Source organism: Penicillium verrucosum (genome assembly GCF_028828655.1).
Source record: "Penicillium verrucosum strain IBT 35672 chromosome Unknown utg000005l_segment0_segment0, whole genome shotgun sequence".
In the NCBI taxonomy this organism is placed as follows: Eukaryota; Fungi; Ascomycota; class Eurotiomycetes; order Eurotiales; family Aspergillaceae; genus Penicillium; species Penicillium verrucosum.
The window spans coordinates 483,024-502,454 of record NW_026643214.1 but is presented as its reverse complement, the minus strand read 5'-3'; the positions used below and the strand labels follow the sequence as shown (position 1 = coordinate 502,454).

The 19,431-nt window shown below is 48.0% G+C and overlaps 9 protein-coding genes across 9 annotated transcripts; 3 read left to right on the top strand and 6 right to left on the bottom strand.

Moving 5' to 3' along the window:
- Positions 1–122: 122 nt before the first annotated feature.
- Positions 123–422, top strand: N7516_011042 (uncharacterized protein; the record flags this gene model as incomplete). Its single annotated transcript, XM_057223760.1, has 2 exons — positions 123–188; positions 234–422. 2 exons carry the CDS (start codon positions 123–125, stop codon positions 420–422), a joined length of 255 nt encoding a protein of 84 aa, XP_057068900.1.
- A 67-nt stretch (positions 423–489) lies between these two features.
- N7516_011041 (EMC6 family protein) lies at positions 490–1,100 on the top strand (the record flags this gene model as incomplete). Its single annotated transcript, XM_057223759.1, has 2 exons — positions 490–564; positions 714–1,100. The coding sequence occupies 2 exons, from the start codon at positions 490–492 to the stop codon at positions 1,098–1,100; spliced, it is 462 nt and encodes a 153-aa protein (XP_057068899.1).
- Positions 1,101–1,377: 277 nt separating this feature from the next.
- N7516_011040 (3-methyl-2-oxobutanoate hydroxymethyltransferase) lies at positions 1,378–2,495 on the bottom strand (the record flags this gene model as incomplete). The annotated part of the gene is made up of 2 exons (XM_057223758.1): positions 1,378–2,007; positions 2,109–2,495. 2 exons carry the CDS (start codon positions 2,493–2,495, stop codon positions 1,378–1,380), a joined length of 1,017 nt encoding a protein of 338 aa, XP_057068898.1.
- A 286-nt stretch (positions 2,496–2,781) lies between these two features.
- Positions 2,782–4,448, bottom strand: N7516_011039 (uncharacterized protein; the record flags this gene model as incomplete). Its single annotated transcript, XM_057223757.1, has 4 exons — positions 2,782–2,949; positions 3,024–3,462; positions 3,554–3,808; positions 3,955–4,448. The coding sequence occupies 4 exons, from the start codon at positions 4,446–4,448 to the stop codon at positions 2,782–2,784; spliced, it is 1,356 nt and encodes a 451-aa protein (XP_057068897.1).
- Positions 4,449–5,508: 1,060 nt separating this feature from the next.
- Positions 5,509–8,098, bottom strand: N7516_011038 (SLC26/SulP family anion transporter; the record flags this gene model as incomplete). Its single annotated transcript, XM_057223756.1, has 2 exons — positions 5,509–7,584; positions 7,643–8,098. The coding sequence occupies 2 exons, from the start codon at positions 8,096–8,098 to the stop codon at positions 5,509–5,511; spliced, it is 2,532 nt and encodes an 843-aa protein (XP_057068896.1).
- A 4,206-nt stretch (positions 8,099–12,304) lies between these two features.
- N7516_011037 (uncharacterized protein) lies at positions 12,305–12,782 on the bottom strand (the record flags this gene model as incomplete). Its single annotated transcript, XM_057223755.1, is given in 2 exon segments — positions 12,305–12,690; positions 12,710–12,782. The coding sequence occupies 2 exon segments, from the start codon at positions 12,780–12,782 to the stop codon at positions 12,305–12,307; spliced, it is 459 nt and encodes a 152-aa protein (XP_057068895.1).
- Positions 12,783–13,983: 1,201 nt separating this feature from the next.
- On the bottom strand, positions 13,984–15,455 carry N7516_011036 (type I HSP40 co-chaperone YDJ1; the record flags this gene model as incomplete). The annotated part of the gene is made up of 4 exons (XM_057223754.1): positions 13,984–14,300; positions 14,369–15,193; positions 15,267–15,336; positions 15,420–15,455. 4 exons carry the CDS (start codon positions 15,453–15,455, stop codon positions 13,984–13,986), a joined length of 1,248 nt encoding a protein of 415 aa, XP_057068894.1.
- A 990-nt stretch (positions 15,456–16,445) lies between these two features.
- On the top strand, positions 16,446–17,120 carry N7516_011035 (cytosine deaminase; the record flags this gene model as incomplete). The annotated part of the gene is made up of 3 exons (XM_057223753.1): positions 16,446–16,604; positions 16,708–16,973; positions 17,099–17,120. 3 exons carry the CDS (start codon positions 16,446–16,448, stop codon positions 17,118–17,120), a joined length of 447 nt encoding a protein of 148 aa, XP_057068893.1.
- Positions 17,121–17,264: 144 nt separating this feature from the next.
- Positions 17,265–18,607, bottom strand: N7516_011034 (uroporphyrinogen decarboxylase HEM12; the record flags this gene model as incomplete). Its single annotated transcript, XM_057223752.1, has 4 exons — positions 18,483–18,607; positions 18,393–18,434; positions 17,395–18,318; positions 17,265–17,335 (listed from the first exon to the last, which is right to left on the bottom strand). Exons 1-4 carry the CDS (start codon positions 18,535–18,537, stop codon positions 17,265–17,267), a joined length of 1,092 nt encoding a protein of 363 aa, XP_057068892.1. The 5' UTR covers positions 18,538–18,607.
- Positions 18,608–19,431: the final 824 nt, after the last annotated feature.

Sequence of the window (19,431 nt, the reverse complement as noted above, 5' to 3'; positions counted from 1 at the left end):
CATTTTCTTTCTGCTATGTTTTGCAGCATAATCGAGGATAAATGTATCAAATGGTGTGATATGAACAGATTCATGAGAAAGGCTGAGGATTATTGGACATTGGATTCGGGTTAATAGTAGATATGAACATGATTGATTTGATTTACGTGAAAACTACTCTCCTAAATGGTGTTGCTCTCTTGAATGTGGTGTAGTTAGTCCTCCGTAGGTGGACGTGGCCCGTGCACTTCTAGAAACTCGCTGCCACCTCCGACCTTCTCTGTTCAGGCCGAAAGCTGCTGTGTCCACCCCTCCACGAGAATATCTTTTGGTGCAACAATTTCATCGACATTGAAGAGCACCACCTCTGCAATCTTGGTCAAGCTCAGCAAACCTCCGCTCAAGACGTGATCAGTACCCGCCACGAACACCGAGAGCCATAGCTCGATCTCTCAAAGCAAACATCAACTACAACAAGCCAGGGAATAAAAAGACAACAAGCCAGCCGAAATGGCACCAACAAAGCAGGAACTCTCCCTGCTAATCACCCCGCTCGTACCCGAGGCCGTCCAACACAACAACCGCGTATGACTATCCCACATCCCACATCCCATCCAACCACCCCTATCCCGCCTCCATATTCCCTTCCCTACACCAATACACAATACCAGATCCAAACCCACATCCTCCATCTGAATACCACACCAAACTAATACAAAAAAAAAAAAAAACAGGTCCTCTCCTCCCTCCACAGCCTAACCTCTTTCCTCCTCGGCCTATCCGCCGGAATCCTAGCCCTGCAATCAGGCTATGGCTTCGCCTTCTACTTCCTCGGCACAATCCTAGTATCAGGGCTCTTCCACGCAGTTCTGATCCACCGCTCCGGCGGTGCAGGTGCAGGCTCGTTCTTCCCTGGTAGCAACACGGGCGAGATCGAGGGTGTTATTGACATGGACGAGAAGAGTAAGGCTGTGCGCATGCAGCTTGGTGGGAAGGCTGGGCCCAGGAAGATTCTTCGTAAGGGTGCTTGGAGGGATGTGTGGTTTGGTGGTGGTGTTATGAGTGAGGCGCTTAGTGGGTTTGTGCTTGGGTGGGCTGGTGTTGGTGGTGTTTTGAGGTGAAATGGAAGAAGTTTCGGCTGGTGGGATCTTGGATTCTATTTAAAAGCTGCGTGGATTCGTTGGGTGTTGTTTAGAGGTTGTATATGCTCTGTACGAATTGGATTTGCATTTTAATTGATACTTGATACTCTGGGACTTTTTGCTGAGATGGTGGTTTTCATATCTTGGTATATTCTAAAGCATGTCAAAGGTCAAGACTGTTTGTTCAAAGCCTCCAGCATATATACAGATTGTCTTGAAAGACAGCTAAATATCCAAAGATACACCAGCTGCAGATTTATTCCTCCTTCTCACCCGCAACCTCATCAACAACCTTCTCAAACTTCTCCAAAACCTCCTTAGAAACCGGATAAGTATACTCAACCGAAGGAAAAGCCCTACTCTTAACTTCCTCCCTATAAGCCTCAACCCCCCTCCTCGCCTCCCCCCAAACATCCGCATAAGTCTTAACAAACTTCGGCAAAAACCTCCCCTCAGGAAAATTCCCAAGCATATCAACCTGCACAAGCACCTGCCCGGAACACCCATTCCCCGATCCAATCCCAATAGTCGGGACGCTCAGCCGCCGCGTAACAATCTCCGCAATCTCAGGCGGCACAGCCTCAATAATAACCATACAAGCACCGGCCTCCTGCACGGCCAATGCATCGCGTAGAAGTTTCACCGCGCCCGCGGCAGACTTCCCTTGCACACGGAACCCGCCGAGTGAATGCTGTCGCTGCGGTGTTAGTCCGATGTGCGCCATGACGGGGATCCCCGCTTGTGAGATCTTGCGGATTGTCGGTGCCATCTCCGCGCCGCCTTCCAGTTTTATGCCTTTCATGCCGCCTTCTTTTACCATCCGGATTGCGGAGGCTAGCGCTTTTTCGGGGCTTGTTTCGTATGAGCCCATTGGTAGGTCTGCTATCTATAGGGGTTGTGAGATGTTGATGCTTGATGTTGATGCGTTTTGGTGGGTGGCGTGTAGTATGTATTCGGGATGGGGTATGCATTGGTAGTATTACTTACTGTAAAGGCACTCTTGACGGCGCGGTTTACACTCCGGCAATGGAGGAGCATCTCGTCCATTGTTACTTCATTCGTATCTTCCATGCCCATTGCGACCATTGCGAGGCTGTCGCCTACGAGCACGATCTCCATTCCGGCTGTGTCGGCGACATGGCCGCTAGGGAAATCGGAGGCTGTGAGGACTGTGATGGGTTCGTTCTTTTTGTAGAGGTTTTGAATGGTCTGGATTGTTACTTTTTTGCGTGTGTTGGTGGTTGTTGAGCCCATTGGTGAATGGGAGCTATATTGCGCGATGCATGATTTGATTGGTGATGGAGGAATGGCCAAGCTTCTGAAGTGCAGTGCTGGGCGGCTCAGGCAATTGACTGCTTTTAGGGTCAGAGTCATTTTGAATTGGATAGATTTTAATAGATTTTAATATCCGTAGAAGGGAAATAAGAGGTGAATATGAATTGATGAAAAAGACTTGACGTTCTGGCGGATGCGGCGTAGTTCGCAGTACTTGGAACTATGGGCCCCGGTTGAACCGAGGCCATCTATATACCTCGCTTGTTGACTCCTCTTTTCTCTGTGTTGTCTATTTCTCTGTTTGTCTATTGATCTATTTAAATTCTACTAATTTACATGTGGTACATCCCTAACATTATACCATGCATACCCACGGTAAACCACCCTAGAGCTTCTTGAGTAGTTTCATATCAGTCTTCAGCCGAATAGAAAGCCCAATAACAGAGGCAACAAGAGCCATTGCACCAGCATAGAAAATAGCCGGACGGTAACCCATAACCCCCTTATTCTCTCCGCCAGCAGCATCAAGAATAAACCCAGCAATGGGGGCGCCCTGTATGCATAGTTAGTACTTACTGCAAGCCCGTATATAAAAACCACATCATCAAACACAGCCAGTCAACTTACAAGCAAATACCCCCCAGCCCAACCTGTCACGACCATCCCCATAACAACAGACACCCTCGCCGAACCAAATGTATTCCCAACAACGGTAGGCATGGTTGAAAAGAAGCCTCCATTCGCCATACCATTGACAATAACAAAGACGACCAACGGTCCCAGGGAAGTCGAGATAGGCCAGATAATCAACATGCTCAGCGCGCTGAGCAGAAGAGAAATAAATAGCGTGTTCAACGGCCCGACGAAATCACTGCACAGCCCACAAAGTAATCTTCCCAGCGCAGAGGAGAAATTGAATGCTGCCACTATACCTGCTCCAGTGCTGGATGACATTCCTAGGGAAGCTGTGAAGAGGGGTAGGAAGAAGGGTGGGACTAGGAGGGGGAATGTGGCGATTGCACCCATTGCGAAGAGGAGGACGAAGCGGATGTCGCGGAATAGACGCCTGTAGAGGTCGTTAGTGCGGGGATTAACAATGACAGTATAGCAAAGCAAAAGCAATGCAAATATCCAGGAAATGTAGTAGTAGAACGTACCAATCTACAACAGCCGAAGGTGGAATCGGAACCCGCTGCTTAATCAAATACGCAGCCGGCAAGCCCGTGGCCCAAGTAGCAAACCCGATAATCCGGAACGTCCACTGCACGCCGACACGCTCGAGCAGCGCATTCATCACGAAGCTAATCACAGCACCGCCGAGTCCACCCGCTGCATAGACGATGCCGTTGGCGATTCCACGCTTGGCTCGGAAATACTGCGCCGGTGTGACGGAGACGACCATAAAGCAAAGACTGTAGTGCTGGTTAGTATCACAATTTTCCCAGCCATGGAGGGAGCTCTGGTATTCAGCCAGCGTCCACGTCCACGTGTACATATGCACTAGTTATATAACTAGTTATATATAGAACAAGAAAGTTCTAACCCGGATCAATCTCACCTAATACCAATTCCCATAACAATCCCAGCTGTAGCGAACAAGCCACCAATATTCATAGCCGAAAACCCACTCAGCACCTCCCCAAGACCGAGAAAGAATACACCGGCCATTGCCGATCTGCGGGTCCCGAGCTTACGGATAATGCGCGCGTTCAGAATACCCAGGAAGGAGATACATGCTGTTGCGAGGGAACCGACGAATGCCAGCGTTGACGATGATGAGACGCCTTCTTTGACGAGCGCCGCTTGCAGAATACCCCAGCAGTAGGATGTGCCGATAAACCACCATGTTACCACTGCGCAACCTGATATCACGACCCAGGCTTCGCCGCCGTCGGGGACTTGGGAGTCTGCTAGCAGGGATTGTTGCATTATGTCTGTTTCTGAGGGCGGTGTTGAGGGGCCATTTTGGATTGTTCTTGCGGGTCTTTCTTCTAGGTTTGTGTTTCGGTCTTGGAGGGAGATTCCCGTGCTTGTTGATTGGGGATTTGCCATTTTCGTGCGGTATAGCTTTATCGTCTTTGGGGGATGGAGGAGGGAGGAGGGATGGGTTTGTGAAATATCAGTTTTATTCCTATGGATCCACCTGGGGAATCCTTCTACGAAGAAACTTAATTGAAATTTTTATATGCCCGTGATTAACTCCGTATATACATCATGGATGTTTTCGGAAGGCGCTAGTTCAGAATAGGAAATTATCTTGGTTTTAAAGGTCATCATGTTAACTGTTTGAACCTCCAAAGCCCTTAATTACATATCTTGGAATTTGTCGAACTATCAAAGCTTTCGCTTAGCTCGAGTAGCCGTTGGAAATATTTCGACCAAAGCCACAAGGTAGAGCTTGAAATTTGCCGATTTGTGGACCAGATTGAGGTTGCGCGGTTAGACTCGGCAGAAGTGGATATCATTTAATATGTACGGAGTAACAGGGCGTGGATCAGGATGATCGATTAAGAATCAGATATCAGGCACCTACCTATGTTGTAGGCACATTTGAAGGCTACACATGTGGTTTACAAATGATGGGTTAAATGGAAGTTTGTTAAGGAACTGCATAGGCCATGTTCAAACGATAAGGTGGAATAGATTCACCAAGTGTCTATCAAGAATAGATAGATAAGATATATGTAAGTAAGAAAAAGGGATATGGATATGTATCTCCCTAGGAAGAAACCAAGGAGACAAGTCCATTCCGAACAATCCGTTTCCTCCCAGATCCCAAGAGGACCAACAAACAAGACACAGACCAAATAAACCATAAACCAACACACGCGAACCAAGGGAATAGTGCTGAAAGAATATTATCATAACAACAGGATGTCCACAGTCAATGCCATGGAATACATCCAATATAGACAATGCTAATGACAAAAAAAGTATACGGGGAAGTGAAAATGACGAGAACAAATACGAAATTAACAGGTCATAATCGAGGGGGGTATATCAGATCAGACTCCAAACCAGGGAGAAACAACTGATCGATGCAGACAAGTAGCAAGCAGGAGATGCAGTGCAAATCGAGGAAATGAAGCGCAGAAAACGAAAACAAGACCAATCACTCAACGTGAGGGATCACGTCCGAGGAATTGGCAACGGCACTTTGGAGAGCGCTGGTCAAGTCGATGTGGAAGAAAGGCCGGTTCATGCCCTGCACGAGCGCAACCTTAGGACGACGCTGGTATGGCTTGCTGTCCGTGATATCGCGGTTGAACTTGTCCTCGCGGACGACCTCGGAGTTCTCGGACGCGGTCTCGATGCCGTCGGTCTCCAACGAAAGGGTGTTGGAATCAGACTTGAGGCCGGATTCGATATCCGTGTTCTTGTGGAGGGACTGTTCGCGCTGGTTGGCGATGATTTCGGCGTGGGCGGCCGCTGAAGCGTTGCCTTCAATCTCGGCCACACTGAAAATGGGTTTCCATCGGTGGAAGCCGTCGCTAGCGACGGGTGTCGGGTAACCGAAGCCTGCGGCAGCCAGGCCGCGCTTTGTCCAGCGGTTGTTGATGTGTGCGAAGTGCCATTGAACGGTGCGGGGAGAGGCGTACATATCCAGCTGGTTACGGACGTCGATCAGGTTCTGGATTGAGGTCACGTCGACATTGTTCACGGAAGAGAAGTCCAGAATAACAGCTTGGAGAAGGGGTAAGTGTGAGTCGTCGTCGCTACCTTCCTTGCCGCGGCGGGGACCAGCGTCATTCCAGGGACGTTCACCGCGGTTGCTGTAGGCGTGGGGGTTCGTTCGGCGGGTGCTCTTAAAGACGGTTTGAACCAGAGTATCGGTGTAGTGGTTGGCGTTGGGGTAGTTGAAGCCTTCGGAAAAGCGATAGATGAAGATTCCAGGAAGGGGCTGCTCCACTTCGATATCGGGGTTGGAGCCATCAGTGTGGTTGATGGGAAGGAAGATGGTTCGTTGGTGGTGGTCCTCGTCGTCAGAGGGAGACTTGTTAGTTCCGAACGACCCGTACTTTCCATCACCATCCAACAGGTGGTCTCCGACAACGGAGTGGATAGTGACACGGCCCAGGAACTGACCGCGGGCCTTGGCCACTCGGAAAAGTAGGACTGCAAGCGAAACACAGACGGTGCAGTAGATACCATTTTCAATGGAACTAAAGACGGTGACAATGACCCCAACAAAGAAAATAATCGCATCAAGCGGAGATACGCGCCAGAACTGGTAAACAGTGTTCGGGGGAGTGATCAAATCGCCCACAGCGTGGATAATGACACCGGCCAAAGAAGCCTTGGGGATGTAGAAGAAGAGAGCAGGCAGGGCATAGATAGCCAAGAGCACCACGACCGCGGTAATGACACCAGCAAGGGGTGTTCGCACTCCAGCTTTAGACTTGATAGCTGTCCGGGAGAAAGATCCAGTCGCGGGGTAGCCACCGAGGAAGGGCCCGAGAAGGTTACTCACGCCAATGGCGACAAACTCCTGAGAGGGATCGATAGTATAGTTGTTAACACGACCGAAAGACTTGGAAATGGCAATGTGCTCAATCAGAAGAACAATGACCGCAGCTGGAAGCTCGCCAATGAAGGACTTAATGATCTTAGCATCCATAGTGGGCACGGCGGCTTGCTGGAATCCTCGAGGGACGGTTCCGAGGAGCTTAAATGCCGGGTGCTCCCTTCGGTGCAAGTTCGTGGCGGCACTGATCATAGTGTAGAACAAGATCACAAACACGGTCCGAAGAGTCGAGATGAAGAACCACATCTTGGCCCTGGCAGGCTGCTTCTTCGCGGCGTAAGTGCATGCTGAACGGATAATGTACAGCATTGCACAGGCAGTGACACCCATAGCAGCATCCAATGACGAACTGGGGAGGTGTTTAAGGGTGTTGATAATGACCATGTAGGTGGCACCGCGCGTACTAAATTTGGCGGTCTCGCCCAACATAGTCGAAACTTGTCCCGCGCAAATGTTGATAGCCGATCCGGTCATGAAGGCGGAAATAGCGGGGAGAGAGATGAAATCGACGATAAATCCAAGGCGAAGGAGACCCAGCACTAGAACAATACCACCGCAAATGATAGCAAGAGCGGATGCAATCAAATGGGAAGGGTAACCCGGGTACTCCTCGTGGACTTTAATCACAATAGTTCCGGTAAGAGTTGACATGACGGCCACGGGCTATGAGATGAGGTCAGTGACAATATTTTGATTTTCAACCGGTCGCAGTATCACTCACCCCAATGGTGATATCCTTTGACGTGGCAAAGAACCAGTAGATCAAAACTCCCATGAACGAGGAGTACAGACCGTACTGCACCTCCAGTTCAGCCAGGTTAGCATAGGCCATACCCTGTGGCACAACGACCGCTCCCACGGTGATACCGGCAACCAAGTCACCGTACAGCCATGTTAGGTTGTAGTTGCCAATCCATGTGAGGAAAGGGAATAGACTGATCAGATATCTGCCCAGTTGTCTCCCGGACGGGGTGATTTCGCGAATCCAATCGACACTTGTCGGCTCGGGCTCGTTGTATGAGCATGTGTCGACGGTGCCCATGGAAAATTCCGATTCTCCTCTTGTAACGGTCTCCCCGGTAGCACCCAGAGGATCTCTGTAGGCGAGCTTGATACCAAGGACCTTGGCCAGGGAGTGGCCAATACTGGAATTGGCCTCACCCGAATTTCCGAACATGATGAAATATGCTTGTACAGACCGGTGTTGAGAATATCAAAAGCCGGGGTTGAACGAAGCTTCACCACAGGGACGATGTGTGTTGACGGGAAGCTTTGGAAAGATGGAGTTCTCCCCAAAATGTGGTGATGATCGGGGATATAAAAAGAATGTCAAAATCAGACGATCAAGCACTTTGCATGGCGCGACCAATAAAGAAAAAAAAAAAAAAAAAAAAGGGCAAAGAATGTTCCCAGATTGGATGCGTGATTCGATCACAAATGGCGCAATATCTAAGCTCCCCAGATTCAAATTAAGATTCTGGGAGGAAAATTCCGCTTAGCTCGCTTGAGTCGAATTCAATCGAATTCAGGCAAGGGAGTTTTTTTTTATACGAGGGCTAGACTTGTACCAAGTGCTCCTCGAAGTAAAATAAAGGAAAAAGCAAAACTGGTTTGGAAAGCGATCCCACGTTGTTAAAAAACCCAGGGATTTCACACGCGGGTCCACTGACGATCCGAGTTGATCAGTTGAAGAGCGTAAACCGGCAGGTCCCACTCGGTCTGGAAGAATGACGACGGAGTCGTGGAGTATATCCGTTTTTATTTTTTTAACATGGGGCCCATGGTCGACATAACCTTGGAAGATGGGAATATAATTTAATTAGTATTGTCAGCATTGTCACACCTACAATATGATTAACTATTAAATTATTCCTTGTTTTTATGATATTTTTCTCATCTAATTCATTTGATAGTGTCCATGTCAATCGGTTCAATTTGATAAAGATGAACGTTTGACTAAATTGCGGGACCACACTGCCAAGGAGCCTGCAGGAGGCTGCAGGAGCCGTCCCAATGCCAAGAAGTGTGGTTGACCAATCACAATGTGTTTTGATGAGATTTGCCCCAAAAAAGATCAACCAGTGGAGACCACAAGACCAATCACGGACCTTTTAGAACACGCAATCTGGAGGTGAGATGGTGAAAGGGAGTTTCCACGTTTGGATGGTTTAGATGGACTTGACTGGATTGGACTGGATTGGATTGTTTCAAGAATCTTCTGAACTGATTAACTTTATTCCAGGTGTTTACATAATTCTAAAGCTTCATTCTTTTTATAACTCATAGTTAAAGAGAATCTATAATAGTATATAATAGTATCTATATTAGTATCTATAAGTGTACTCCGTATATGCCCATAGCTCCACACCTCGGGATCGAAGTTATATATTGATCATCTGCCGCGTGGTCCCGTTACGGAATAATCCATTCATATTTAAATTAAACATTTGGCTCAGTAGACACTTGCTTTTTAACATAGCCACATCTATGAGGTGATCGACCTTGTTACTATCTTGGCTACGCTCTAAGATCTCAATCCAGTACTCCATACGAGTATGTTGTAGTTGTAGTTGCCTTTTTTTTTTTTTTTTTTGGTTATAGCATCGCTCCAACGGCCAAGAGGTAAGCCATATACTCCATACTTAGACTTGAATGGAGCTTCGAATATGCATGTCTTTTCCCCCTGTCCCCTGCATCATTTTCGTCCACTCTGCAAAGGTGCAATCAAGATCTAAATCACGTCATCGAGCTTTATCCTTAGCGTCTAGCGGAATATTCTAAAGAACCAAAGTACTAAAGCAGTGTTACCTACATCCGTCGAGCTGCGCCTTTAACTTCAAAGGTGGTGCCACGAGGCTACCCCTGCTACTCTTAACTTTTTCAACAAACGTATCAGCTATCTCTATTTACATCTTCCACTTTAGTCACTTGCTAGTCTTCCTAGTGCATTCCTCGGCACTTTCCACCATATCTATCACCCAGGACATTCCTCCCGCTATTCAGGTTACATAGGTAACATATCCAAGACTTCTGGGTTCTCTTGGCTACTAGACTAGATGTTATAGCCGCATACAAGAGAAGAAATACGCGATAGAAAGAAGCAAAAAAGGAAATAATGTGGCGCTCGCGCCGTTCGTCTTAGGCACCTGACTCTAAGACATGCTCGGATCTGCAGCTGGTTAGGGTTGCATAGCCGTGCTCATGCGAACAAGCATCTCCGCTAACTAGTTATACGAAGTACATTCGTACATTGTCCTCCTCCTCGGAGATGCTCTACAGTTTCAGCCTCGTCTTGCCTAGACGGGGTGGCGTTTGCCTTGTTTGGTACGAGAACCTTGTCTTCTATATTGACTAGTGATTCAGGTGGTTAAATTATTGCCCTTTTGGGGGCATTCATTTCTCGCCCTTGCCGCCAATATAACATAGCGTCGTTAAGCTCGCGCGGGATTCAGTGTTCTTGGCCTCCCAGTCCCCTTTTCGCCTATCCGACATCTGGACACGGGTTCTCGTGTATGATTTGGAGATCTTTACCGGAACACACCGTGGAACAGCGTCTATCCCATCTCTTGTGCCTGTGTGACTGATGCCACGAGATGTTCTGGGTGCTCGCTGATCCTCGCGTGCATGTACAACAATGTATATGCAGGGGTACCTTTGTGGGGAAACCCGAACAAGAGGCCCGACTGTATTGTATCGCAAGGAGTATCCCTGGACCTTGGTGGGCAGTTGTTCACCTAGTACTTCTAATCCCTGCCCTCGACGAAGAGCTAGCATGATCATGAAATGGGATGCAAACTCCCTCGGGAAAAAGAAAGCACCAGTTCCAGCATTTACCCCGAAGGATCTCCGGCCCTTACGGCAAAGGTCGCACCTAAGACATCGGCCATGTTACTAATTACACGAGACTAGCTTTGTTTTAGAACATATGGTCATGTCCCATTCCGATACCGGTGAGCTCGGGGCTCTGGCGCGTAATGCGCAGATATATACGGAGTATGGTTTCACGGCTTAGGATCAGGGTATAGAGTACTCCGTACTTGGTCATAGAGGAGCAATACTGATTTTTCGCAATCAACACAATCCCTAGTATAATGTGATCGGACCTTTCTTCTTCTTCTTAGCTTGAAGTCAATACAAAGTACAACATAGAGTTGAATTGTCTAGTGCCGGTCCAAGTCCTCGGTATTATTTGCGTGCTAGCACAATCGCGTGATTGATCTCGGCATCCAGGAAGGTGCAGGTACTTTGGCAATAAGCAAAATCTTATTTGCCACATATAGCTGAACTATTGATATCAGGCCGTATGAGAGATCTGACCGCAGCAATTTTATCGCTAGTCATCCGCTAGCCATATCATTTTTCCAGCTATATAGATCCCTGTTCATCGATTTTGCTCCACAGACTCATCATATTGATCTGATTGAGGCAGGTGAGCCGTCTAGGTTTCTATCCTACCACTCTCCAGTTACCTCGGAATTTGCGTTAAGACAGAAATCCAACTCTATGCAAGTTGAGACCAGGCCGAATGTCACGATAAACACATACTGCTAGACACGACAGATGTCTCATTAGTACCGCTACCTCTGTGATGCCTTCTCTCTCCAGAAAATTGACTCCTTCCTCAGTCTTCCTCGTCCCTGTCGTTTTACTACCAACACACCACACAGTCTCTCGCCTCCCCGAACAAGTCAGATAAGTTCGATATGTTGAGGCTTCTTGCATTCACTGTCGCTCGATCAAGTACCTCGACATTCACATAACGATACATGATTCCCCAAGTCAACCTCGCATGAACCATTCCATGAGCTCTCGAAGACTGGCTTTGACCCACATATTGCATTTCTCATCTCTTCCACAATCAGAAACACTTTCTTGTATTCGGGATGATCTTCTCCGACACAGTAAAGGTAAACATGGAACACTTTCTAGGTCCACAAAAGGGCCATCTTATACTCCTCCGATTTCAGACAGTACCTAGCAACATCGTAGTAACCGAAAGAAACTAGTTACCAGAATATTTCTGAGGTTACATAACAAGGAGATCACTCACGAGATCCTAAGTTGTCTATTCACCAAACCTTCAGACTTTTGTATGGCTGCCATTCTCTGTACTATCTGCAACCCCCTTCTGCAAGACTCCTCTGTATGAAAACGTGCCTTCACGAGTCCTTAATCAAGAATGTACAATTCAGCCCGCTTTTGTCTCTCTGTCTGCCTTGAGCAGTATCCCACATTGCCGAGAAAAGGTACACTGGAATCCCCATTTGTCCAGCTCGGCCTGACGCTAGCTTTGGGGACGGTTTATTCCATCAATATACATGACTGTAAGCTCCTCGCCAGCCATGATGGCGCGAATGACATGGAAGGTATCTTATTTGAGCAATTAGTTATATACGAAGTTGACATTTGGAACGCACGAGAGGTTAATGCGAGAGCCGAGGAAGAAAACACAGCCAAGGGCCTTGGCTGCGTAGTTGGAAAGCACTTTGCGGTGTAGTTCCGGTAGTTCCTGCAGTTCCTGTCCAACTCTTTCTGTGTCATACTTGACAGCGACCTTGGGTAGGTCGCTTAGATACCCATGGAGCTGCAAGTACGATTCCTGCTGGGCGGAAGACGTTTGAAGGCTGGCACGATGTGGTTCAGGGTTACAGTTTCGAGATCGACTTCGAGTAGGGGCCTGTTTTGAGGTGAGGTGGGTGTCTCGAGGTATTTTGGCCTTTGCAACACACGTACCTTTCTGTGGCGGTTCATTGAATTCGATGAGATGATCTGCATCTAAAAGTCTTACAGCCTTGAGTGGGAAGTTTAGCGTACACCAACGCTTGCCCCGGGTTTCCCTTCTGGGTCTCATTGTTGTTCATGGAAAATGACAGGTAAAAAGGGGGTAGGGATATAAAATAACACTAGAAATGGGGTATTGTGCAAAATGTTTGATATTCGACTCTATGCAATCAGAGTGAATAATATATAAGATGAGATATGAGACAAGCAAATCAGGTGGGTGCTGCAGATTGGCACTTAACTAGTTAACTACGGTTTTTCATATTCTCCTGCTTAATGCAAATGCGCTTGCGGACATTTCTAGTTGAATAACGAGTCTCTCATTGATATTATTGCGGAGGTAAGAATGAATTGTCGCGTCAAACCACAAACGTATAGTATGTTTCTGTTTTTGCCTCAATAGCCCACACCAAACTGCGATGTAGCCATCCACGAACGAAACACTCTTTCGTATACCGATTGTACATTGGTCAACATATCTACCACTGAATTTCACAAGACGACCTTGGAAGTCAGTCCCACAATAGTACAGAGGACCTTGAGGACTTCCAAGGAAGCTATCCCGTCGCACTCCCACCTCCTTACTCTTCAGCTTACAACTACACGTGCGACTACCAATAACACGTCTCATATCAAACAAACCATCCATAGGATGAGCAAATGCATTGGAACGAAAACATACAATGTCTATTCAAAGGTCATCATCAGAGTGCAGGCTAACAAAAAAAAAGCACGAATCCATTATGATTACGCCACGACCCTCGTCCCTCAGCTTCGTCCTACGACAAAGCCAGCATGGGCAACATAGATCTTTGAGATCCGTTGGCAAGAGTCGGGTCCGCAATCGTGGTCTCGTCTCATCCATCTTCGATTCATAACTCTTTCCCATCGTCAGCGCAACTCCACCACACAAACCCCGGTTCCCATGGAAAACATAAAATGGGCGACAAAAGTGAAAACGCAATGGAAAAGCAAGGATCAAGGACCCGAAACGTGTATGCAAAAGAGAAAAATAAATTGGACAAGGCGAGAAGGGATTCGAAAGAGGATTACAGGAGAAATTGGGAAATGGAAGCCGAGAAGACAAAGAGAAAAGAGAAAATGATATCTTCCAGGTCTTCGGAGGAAACGCCATTGCAAAGCATAAAAGAAAACAAACAGGTTCCCCGCGTCAAATCGGGGTTAAGGAGAGGGCCTCCTTCACATGGTATCATAAGCGAAGTCTTCATCATTGGCCTAGCATCAACCCCCATTTACGGCATGGAAATTGCTAAAATCCTTTTACTGCGAAGCGCACTGCACCCGCTCGGCACCGCCGGGCACGTCATCATCATCCTCGTCCATACCGGCCGCGGCCGCACCGTGCGCGCGGGCCTGGTCGTGCTCGTTCTCGGGGTCCTCAAGCTCGAAATCCTCGACCATGGCGTCGGTCGGGGGAACAACCTTCTCGGAGCGAGGAGGAAGGACCTTCTCAAGGAGTTCCAGATTCTGGAGCTCCTCCTTCTGGGGGAACTTGACGTCGAACTTGATGTACAGGTTGCCGTGGTCGTGGTGGCGGAACGAGGGCATACCCTGGCCGTGGAGAACCTTGATGGCATCTAAAGAGAATTGTTAGTAACAAATTTCACGAGGCTTGTTCGGGGAACAAAAAAGGCAAGTCACATACCAGGAACGATAACCTCGCCAGGGGCGATGTTGACGGTCATCCACCGATCATCGAGGTGCTCAATGTGAATGGCACCGCCGGCAAGAGCGGTAAGCAGGTCGATCTCGGCCTGGTAAAACAGGTCGTCACCCTTGCGCTGGAAGCGGGCGTGGGGCTTCTGCTCAATCTCGAACACGACATCACCGGGCATGACACCAGGCATCTGGTCACCCTCGCCGCGGAACTCAATTTTGTGGCCGTCGCGCACACCTTTGTCGACGTGAACGTGAAGAACCTTACGCTCAACGACGGTCTTCTTGCCGGCACACTTCTTGCAGCGATCCTTATCACGGACGATCTCTCCCTCGCCGTTACAGTCGGGGCAGACAGTCTGGAAGCGCTGGATCATGGGACCCATCTGGCGCATCATAGTCTTCATACCGCTACCGTTGCAGCCCGCACACTCCTTAACAGCGCCTTCCTTTCCACCGCGGCCATCACAGCCACCGCAGATGACGGACTTCTGGAGAGCCAACTTGGATACCTTACCCTTATAGATATCCTCGAGGTTAACCTTGTGTACGTGGTGGATTGTGCGGGCCTTCTTCGGGCCTTGGTCACGCATGCCACCGCCGAACATTCCACCGAAGGGGCCGCCGCCGCCGCCGCCGAAGAATTGAGAGAACAAATCCTCGGCGTTCATGCCGCCGCCACCACCGCCGTGCTCCAGGCCTTCTTCACCGAGCTGATCATATAGCTGACGCTTCTCGGGGTCGGAAAGAGTCTCGTATGCGTGGGACAGCTCCTTAAACTTCTCTGCGGCATCGGGGTTGTTGGTGTTCTTGTCTACATATCACAAAGGGATGTCAGCTGAGTGTTTCCATATATGCTATTCGGAGTCTCCGGGATTGTCACATACCAGGGTGGTACTTGAGAGCACCCTTCTTATAGGCAGTCTTAAGCTGAGCCTCGGTGGCAGTGGGAGCGACCTAAATGAAAGAAACACCAAGTCAGGTTTCAAAGCACGAAATCAAACAGGTCTCAGAACCAGCCAAGTATCGATTAAACATACCCCGAGGGTGTCGTAGAACTTCGTTTCCTTAACCATTGTGAAGTATGCGGGGAATCAAGAGGCGATGTTAAAAGAATATCAATATTAGGTATTCCCGTGGAATCCAGATATGAAGTGGTGAGAGATGAAGGCGCCGAAAACCTTTTGAGACGGCTTTTATATGAGAAAAGCCAAATGGACAACGATTGGTATTTGAAGTCCTAGCTGGAGTGATGAGAAAGTGGAGGGGGAGAGAAAGGGCGAGATGGTTATCTGAACAATAATAATCGAAGCCAAAAAAAAAATAGGCTGAGTAACTTTTTTACTCAGGCACCTGTATGGGGCTCGTAAAGTTACCCAATAAATTACCAGGGCAACTAAGGATTGATGATTTTACACTAGTTTTCTTTGTCTTGCTTTGAAGCAGATTTGGTTAATTTTTCAATCCAGAATCGATAAATTGCTCGACAATACCGGCGATTCTTCACTTTCAACTTCTTCTGGTGGCTTCTATGTACATCCTGAATTGGCCCGAGCGCTGATTCTACGGGATTCTGTGGCTTTCGATGGCCTTCGCAAGTTTTCTCCGCGCTTCGATCTTTGTTTTTATTACTGCTGACTAACGTAGAATTCGCCCATCAGGTGCCCCAGCTGTATGTCTAGAGATATGCGTAGAATAAGATCATTCTCTAAATGGCAGTTAATATAGTGATTTATTGGCTTATCATAGAAGGGTTGTATATGGGTTTTTTTGCTTATTGTATCTTGCATACCATCCCTGTAAATGTACCAGTAACTTACAACGCAGAAATTTTGAACCCTCGCCACTGACAGCCACTCTCCAGCCACATATCTCTCTTATCGATAAGCAAAGAGGCGAGGAGGGGGAAAAAAAGCTCTTCACGGTCCACTCAGTTCCATCGTCATAGAGGGGTTCGGAAGTCTCCGATTCCAACTTGGAGAAGTAGTTATATTTTCCGTACTCCGTATCTTGCCCCCTCTCTACTCCGTAGCCCACACCTAGCTCAACTATTATACTCTGCAAAAATGGAGCAGGATCCCGGATTCATTGCTGCCGTCGAAGAGGCGAAGCAGGGCCTCTCTGAGGGAGGTGTACCAATCGGTGCTGTCCTGGTCTCAAAGGATGGAAAGATCCTTGGCCGTGGTCACAACATGCGTGTCCAGAAGGGAAGTGCTATCTTGCATGTCAGTATAACGTGATATACTCCAATTGATAATCAATCGATCTATATCTATATCTATATCCATTAGCATTCAGCATCCATGAACTACTGCTAACATACCCAAGGCCGAGATGTCCGCCCTCGAAAACTCCGGCCGTCTTCCTGCCTCCGCTTACGAGGGTGCTACTATGTACACCACCCTCTCGCCCTGTGATATGTGTACCGGTGCTTGTATCCTCTACAAGGTGAAGCGGGTTGTCATTGGTGAGAACAAGAACTTCGTGGGTGGTGAGGAGCTTCTGCTCAACAAGGGCAAGGAGGTTGTTGTCTTGGACAATGCCGAGTGCAAGGAATTTATGACCAACTTCATCAAGGAGAAGCCTGGGCTATGGTATGTTGTGTTTGATGCTTGGTCTATCGCAATGCGTAAAGCGGCTCTCGGTCTCCTCGCAGTTGCATCGAGGATTGTTGGCTGTTTCATGATCATCAATACTAACTGTACTGTCTGCTATACAGGAACGAGGATATCGCTGTCTAAATTTCATAAGGCCTGCATATACCATAGCCCTAAATACCCCGAGAATTGAAAATATTCACGCCTGAAAGATGTGTTTTTAGATCCAATGTACTCTTTTAATCTGGGTCGGGGGAAGAAACCAAGTGCTTTAAAGGTTCAACGCAATTATACGGTCAAGCGGTGGATTTCTTCAAAGAAGAATTTGAGGTTCTCAGGGTCGACGAATGGAGTGACACCTATGTTGAGAGGCAATTAGTTAAATGATATGCAGCCCGAAGCGTAAGGTTCGACTAACCGTGGCCCAAGTTGCAGATCCATCCCTGCTTGCCCTTCTTGAAACCCTCAACCATAGGCTCAAGGGTGGCCGTAATGGCCGGGGGACCACCGTAGAGCATGCCAGGATCGGCATTACCCTGGATAGTGACACGGCCATTGGCAATGCGCATGGCCTCGCCAGCATCGTGGAGCCAGTCCAAGCCGACAACATTGTACCCCGAATCGCAAAGATCGTCCAGAGCGTACCAGGCACCCTTGGCGAAAACGGTCATGGGAACGGGCTCCAGTCCCATCTCCTTCAGTCGCTTGGGCAGGTTGGCAGAGATGTGGCGCAGATAAGGAAGCGAGAACGACTTGAACGAGGCGGGAGACAGCTCGCCGGCCCATGAGTCGAATACTTGCACCAGCTGGGCTCCGGCAGCGACCTGGAGCGCGAGGTATTCCACACAGATCTCAGCAATCTTCTGCAGAAGAGCCTGTGCCTCAGCAGGATACTTGTAGATCCATTTCTTGGCCTGCACGAAGAACTTGCTGCCACCGCCTTCCACCATGTAGCAAAGTAGCGTCCATGGCGCACCACAGAAGCCGATCAAGGGCACCCGGCCCTTCAGCTTGAATCGTGTGAGAGTAAGTGCCTTATAGACATAGTCCAGCTCTGTTTTCACATCCACCTTCTTCGCCATCACCTTCTCGTACTGTCCGTCTGTCGGGGAGTCGAGCGGCTCAGGGAAATGAGGGCCCTTCTTGTCGAGCATCTCTACGACCATTCCCATGGCCTGAGGGATAACTAGGATATCGGAGAAGATAATTGCGGCGTCAATGAGGCCTTCATAACGCTCAATGGGCTGGAGGGTCAAGGTCGATGCGATTTCGGGTGTGCGGCAGCACTCGAAGAAGTCACGGCCAGCCTTCGCCTCATGGTATTCGGGAAGGTATCGACCAGCTGTTTGATAAAGAAAAAAATGTCAATCAATTATTTATTTTTGGGGAAGTGGTGCATGAATAAGTCTAACTCACCCTGTCGCATAACCCATATCGGTGGACGCTCCACCTTCTCACCTGCGATTGTCAGCTCCGATTAAAACACCAAACACAGAGTAAACATACCCCGTGCAGCCCTCAGCAGCAAGTCGTTCTTCAAAGGCTCAAATTGTTCCTGCATTGTGTTGGTAGAATATGTAAGTGGGATGGAGGGGAAGAAGTGGGATTATAACAAGGTTCTCCGGGTGCCGCGGCCCGTGATTATCGGAAAATACAGTAGCAACCCTTTGTACCCGTACGTTTATAAACTCGCCTTTTCTTCTCGAGGTTTCTTGTTATTATTATTATTATTGTTATTTTGCGATACTAGGTAGTTTCGTGTCAATTAGGATATACCTGGGATTTGAGTTGTCAAATCGATAAAATATTTGTGTGTTTAGCTATGGGCATCACCAGCACACATTGCCTCATGTTAAGCAACTTGTTCTACTGGACGTTGGCCTATCCGCCCTTTTATATTTACTAGGACTTTTCCCCGAGGAATCTTACTTATCGGTCAAGAACATCGTGTTGTTATGATATGTAGCCCTACCTGGGTAGAGTTACCCCGTAAATCAAACGCCGAGTCGCCGGTGCCTCCGAGACCTGCTCTAGTCTGCCTCTAACCATCATAAGTCTAACTAAGAACTATGAACTGGGTCCAATTGGATGGGATCATTCATAGGGGATCGTCAGCAGATCTATTCTACCGTGATGAATTAACAATGTCTCAGCCCGTCAGGGGCCTCCCATGGTGCTCCGTAGATAAAGCAACGATTATATCCCCGGCTTCGGTATCCATTTCGAATAGTTCCCAAGGGACTTTCTTCTATTCCTCGACTTGAGTCTGTTTGATATTTGATATATTTCCTTTCTTCGTAGTAGGGGTCAAATGAGATGAAGAGGCGGTTAAAACGGATAGAGCGGGAAGATTTTCAGAAATATATATTTTAATCAGGTGGATGTGAATTTCACGTCTATGCTATTTTTACTTCGACGAATTATAATGGAAACTGTTGCATTATATATGTATTCG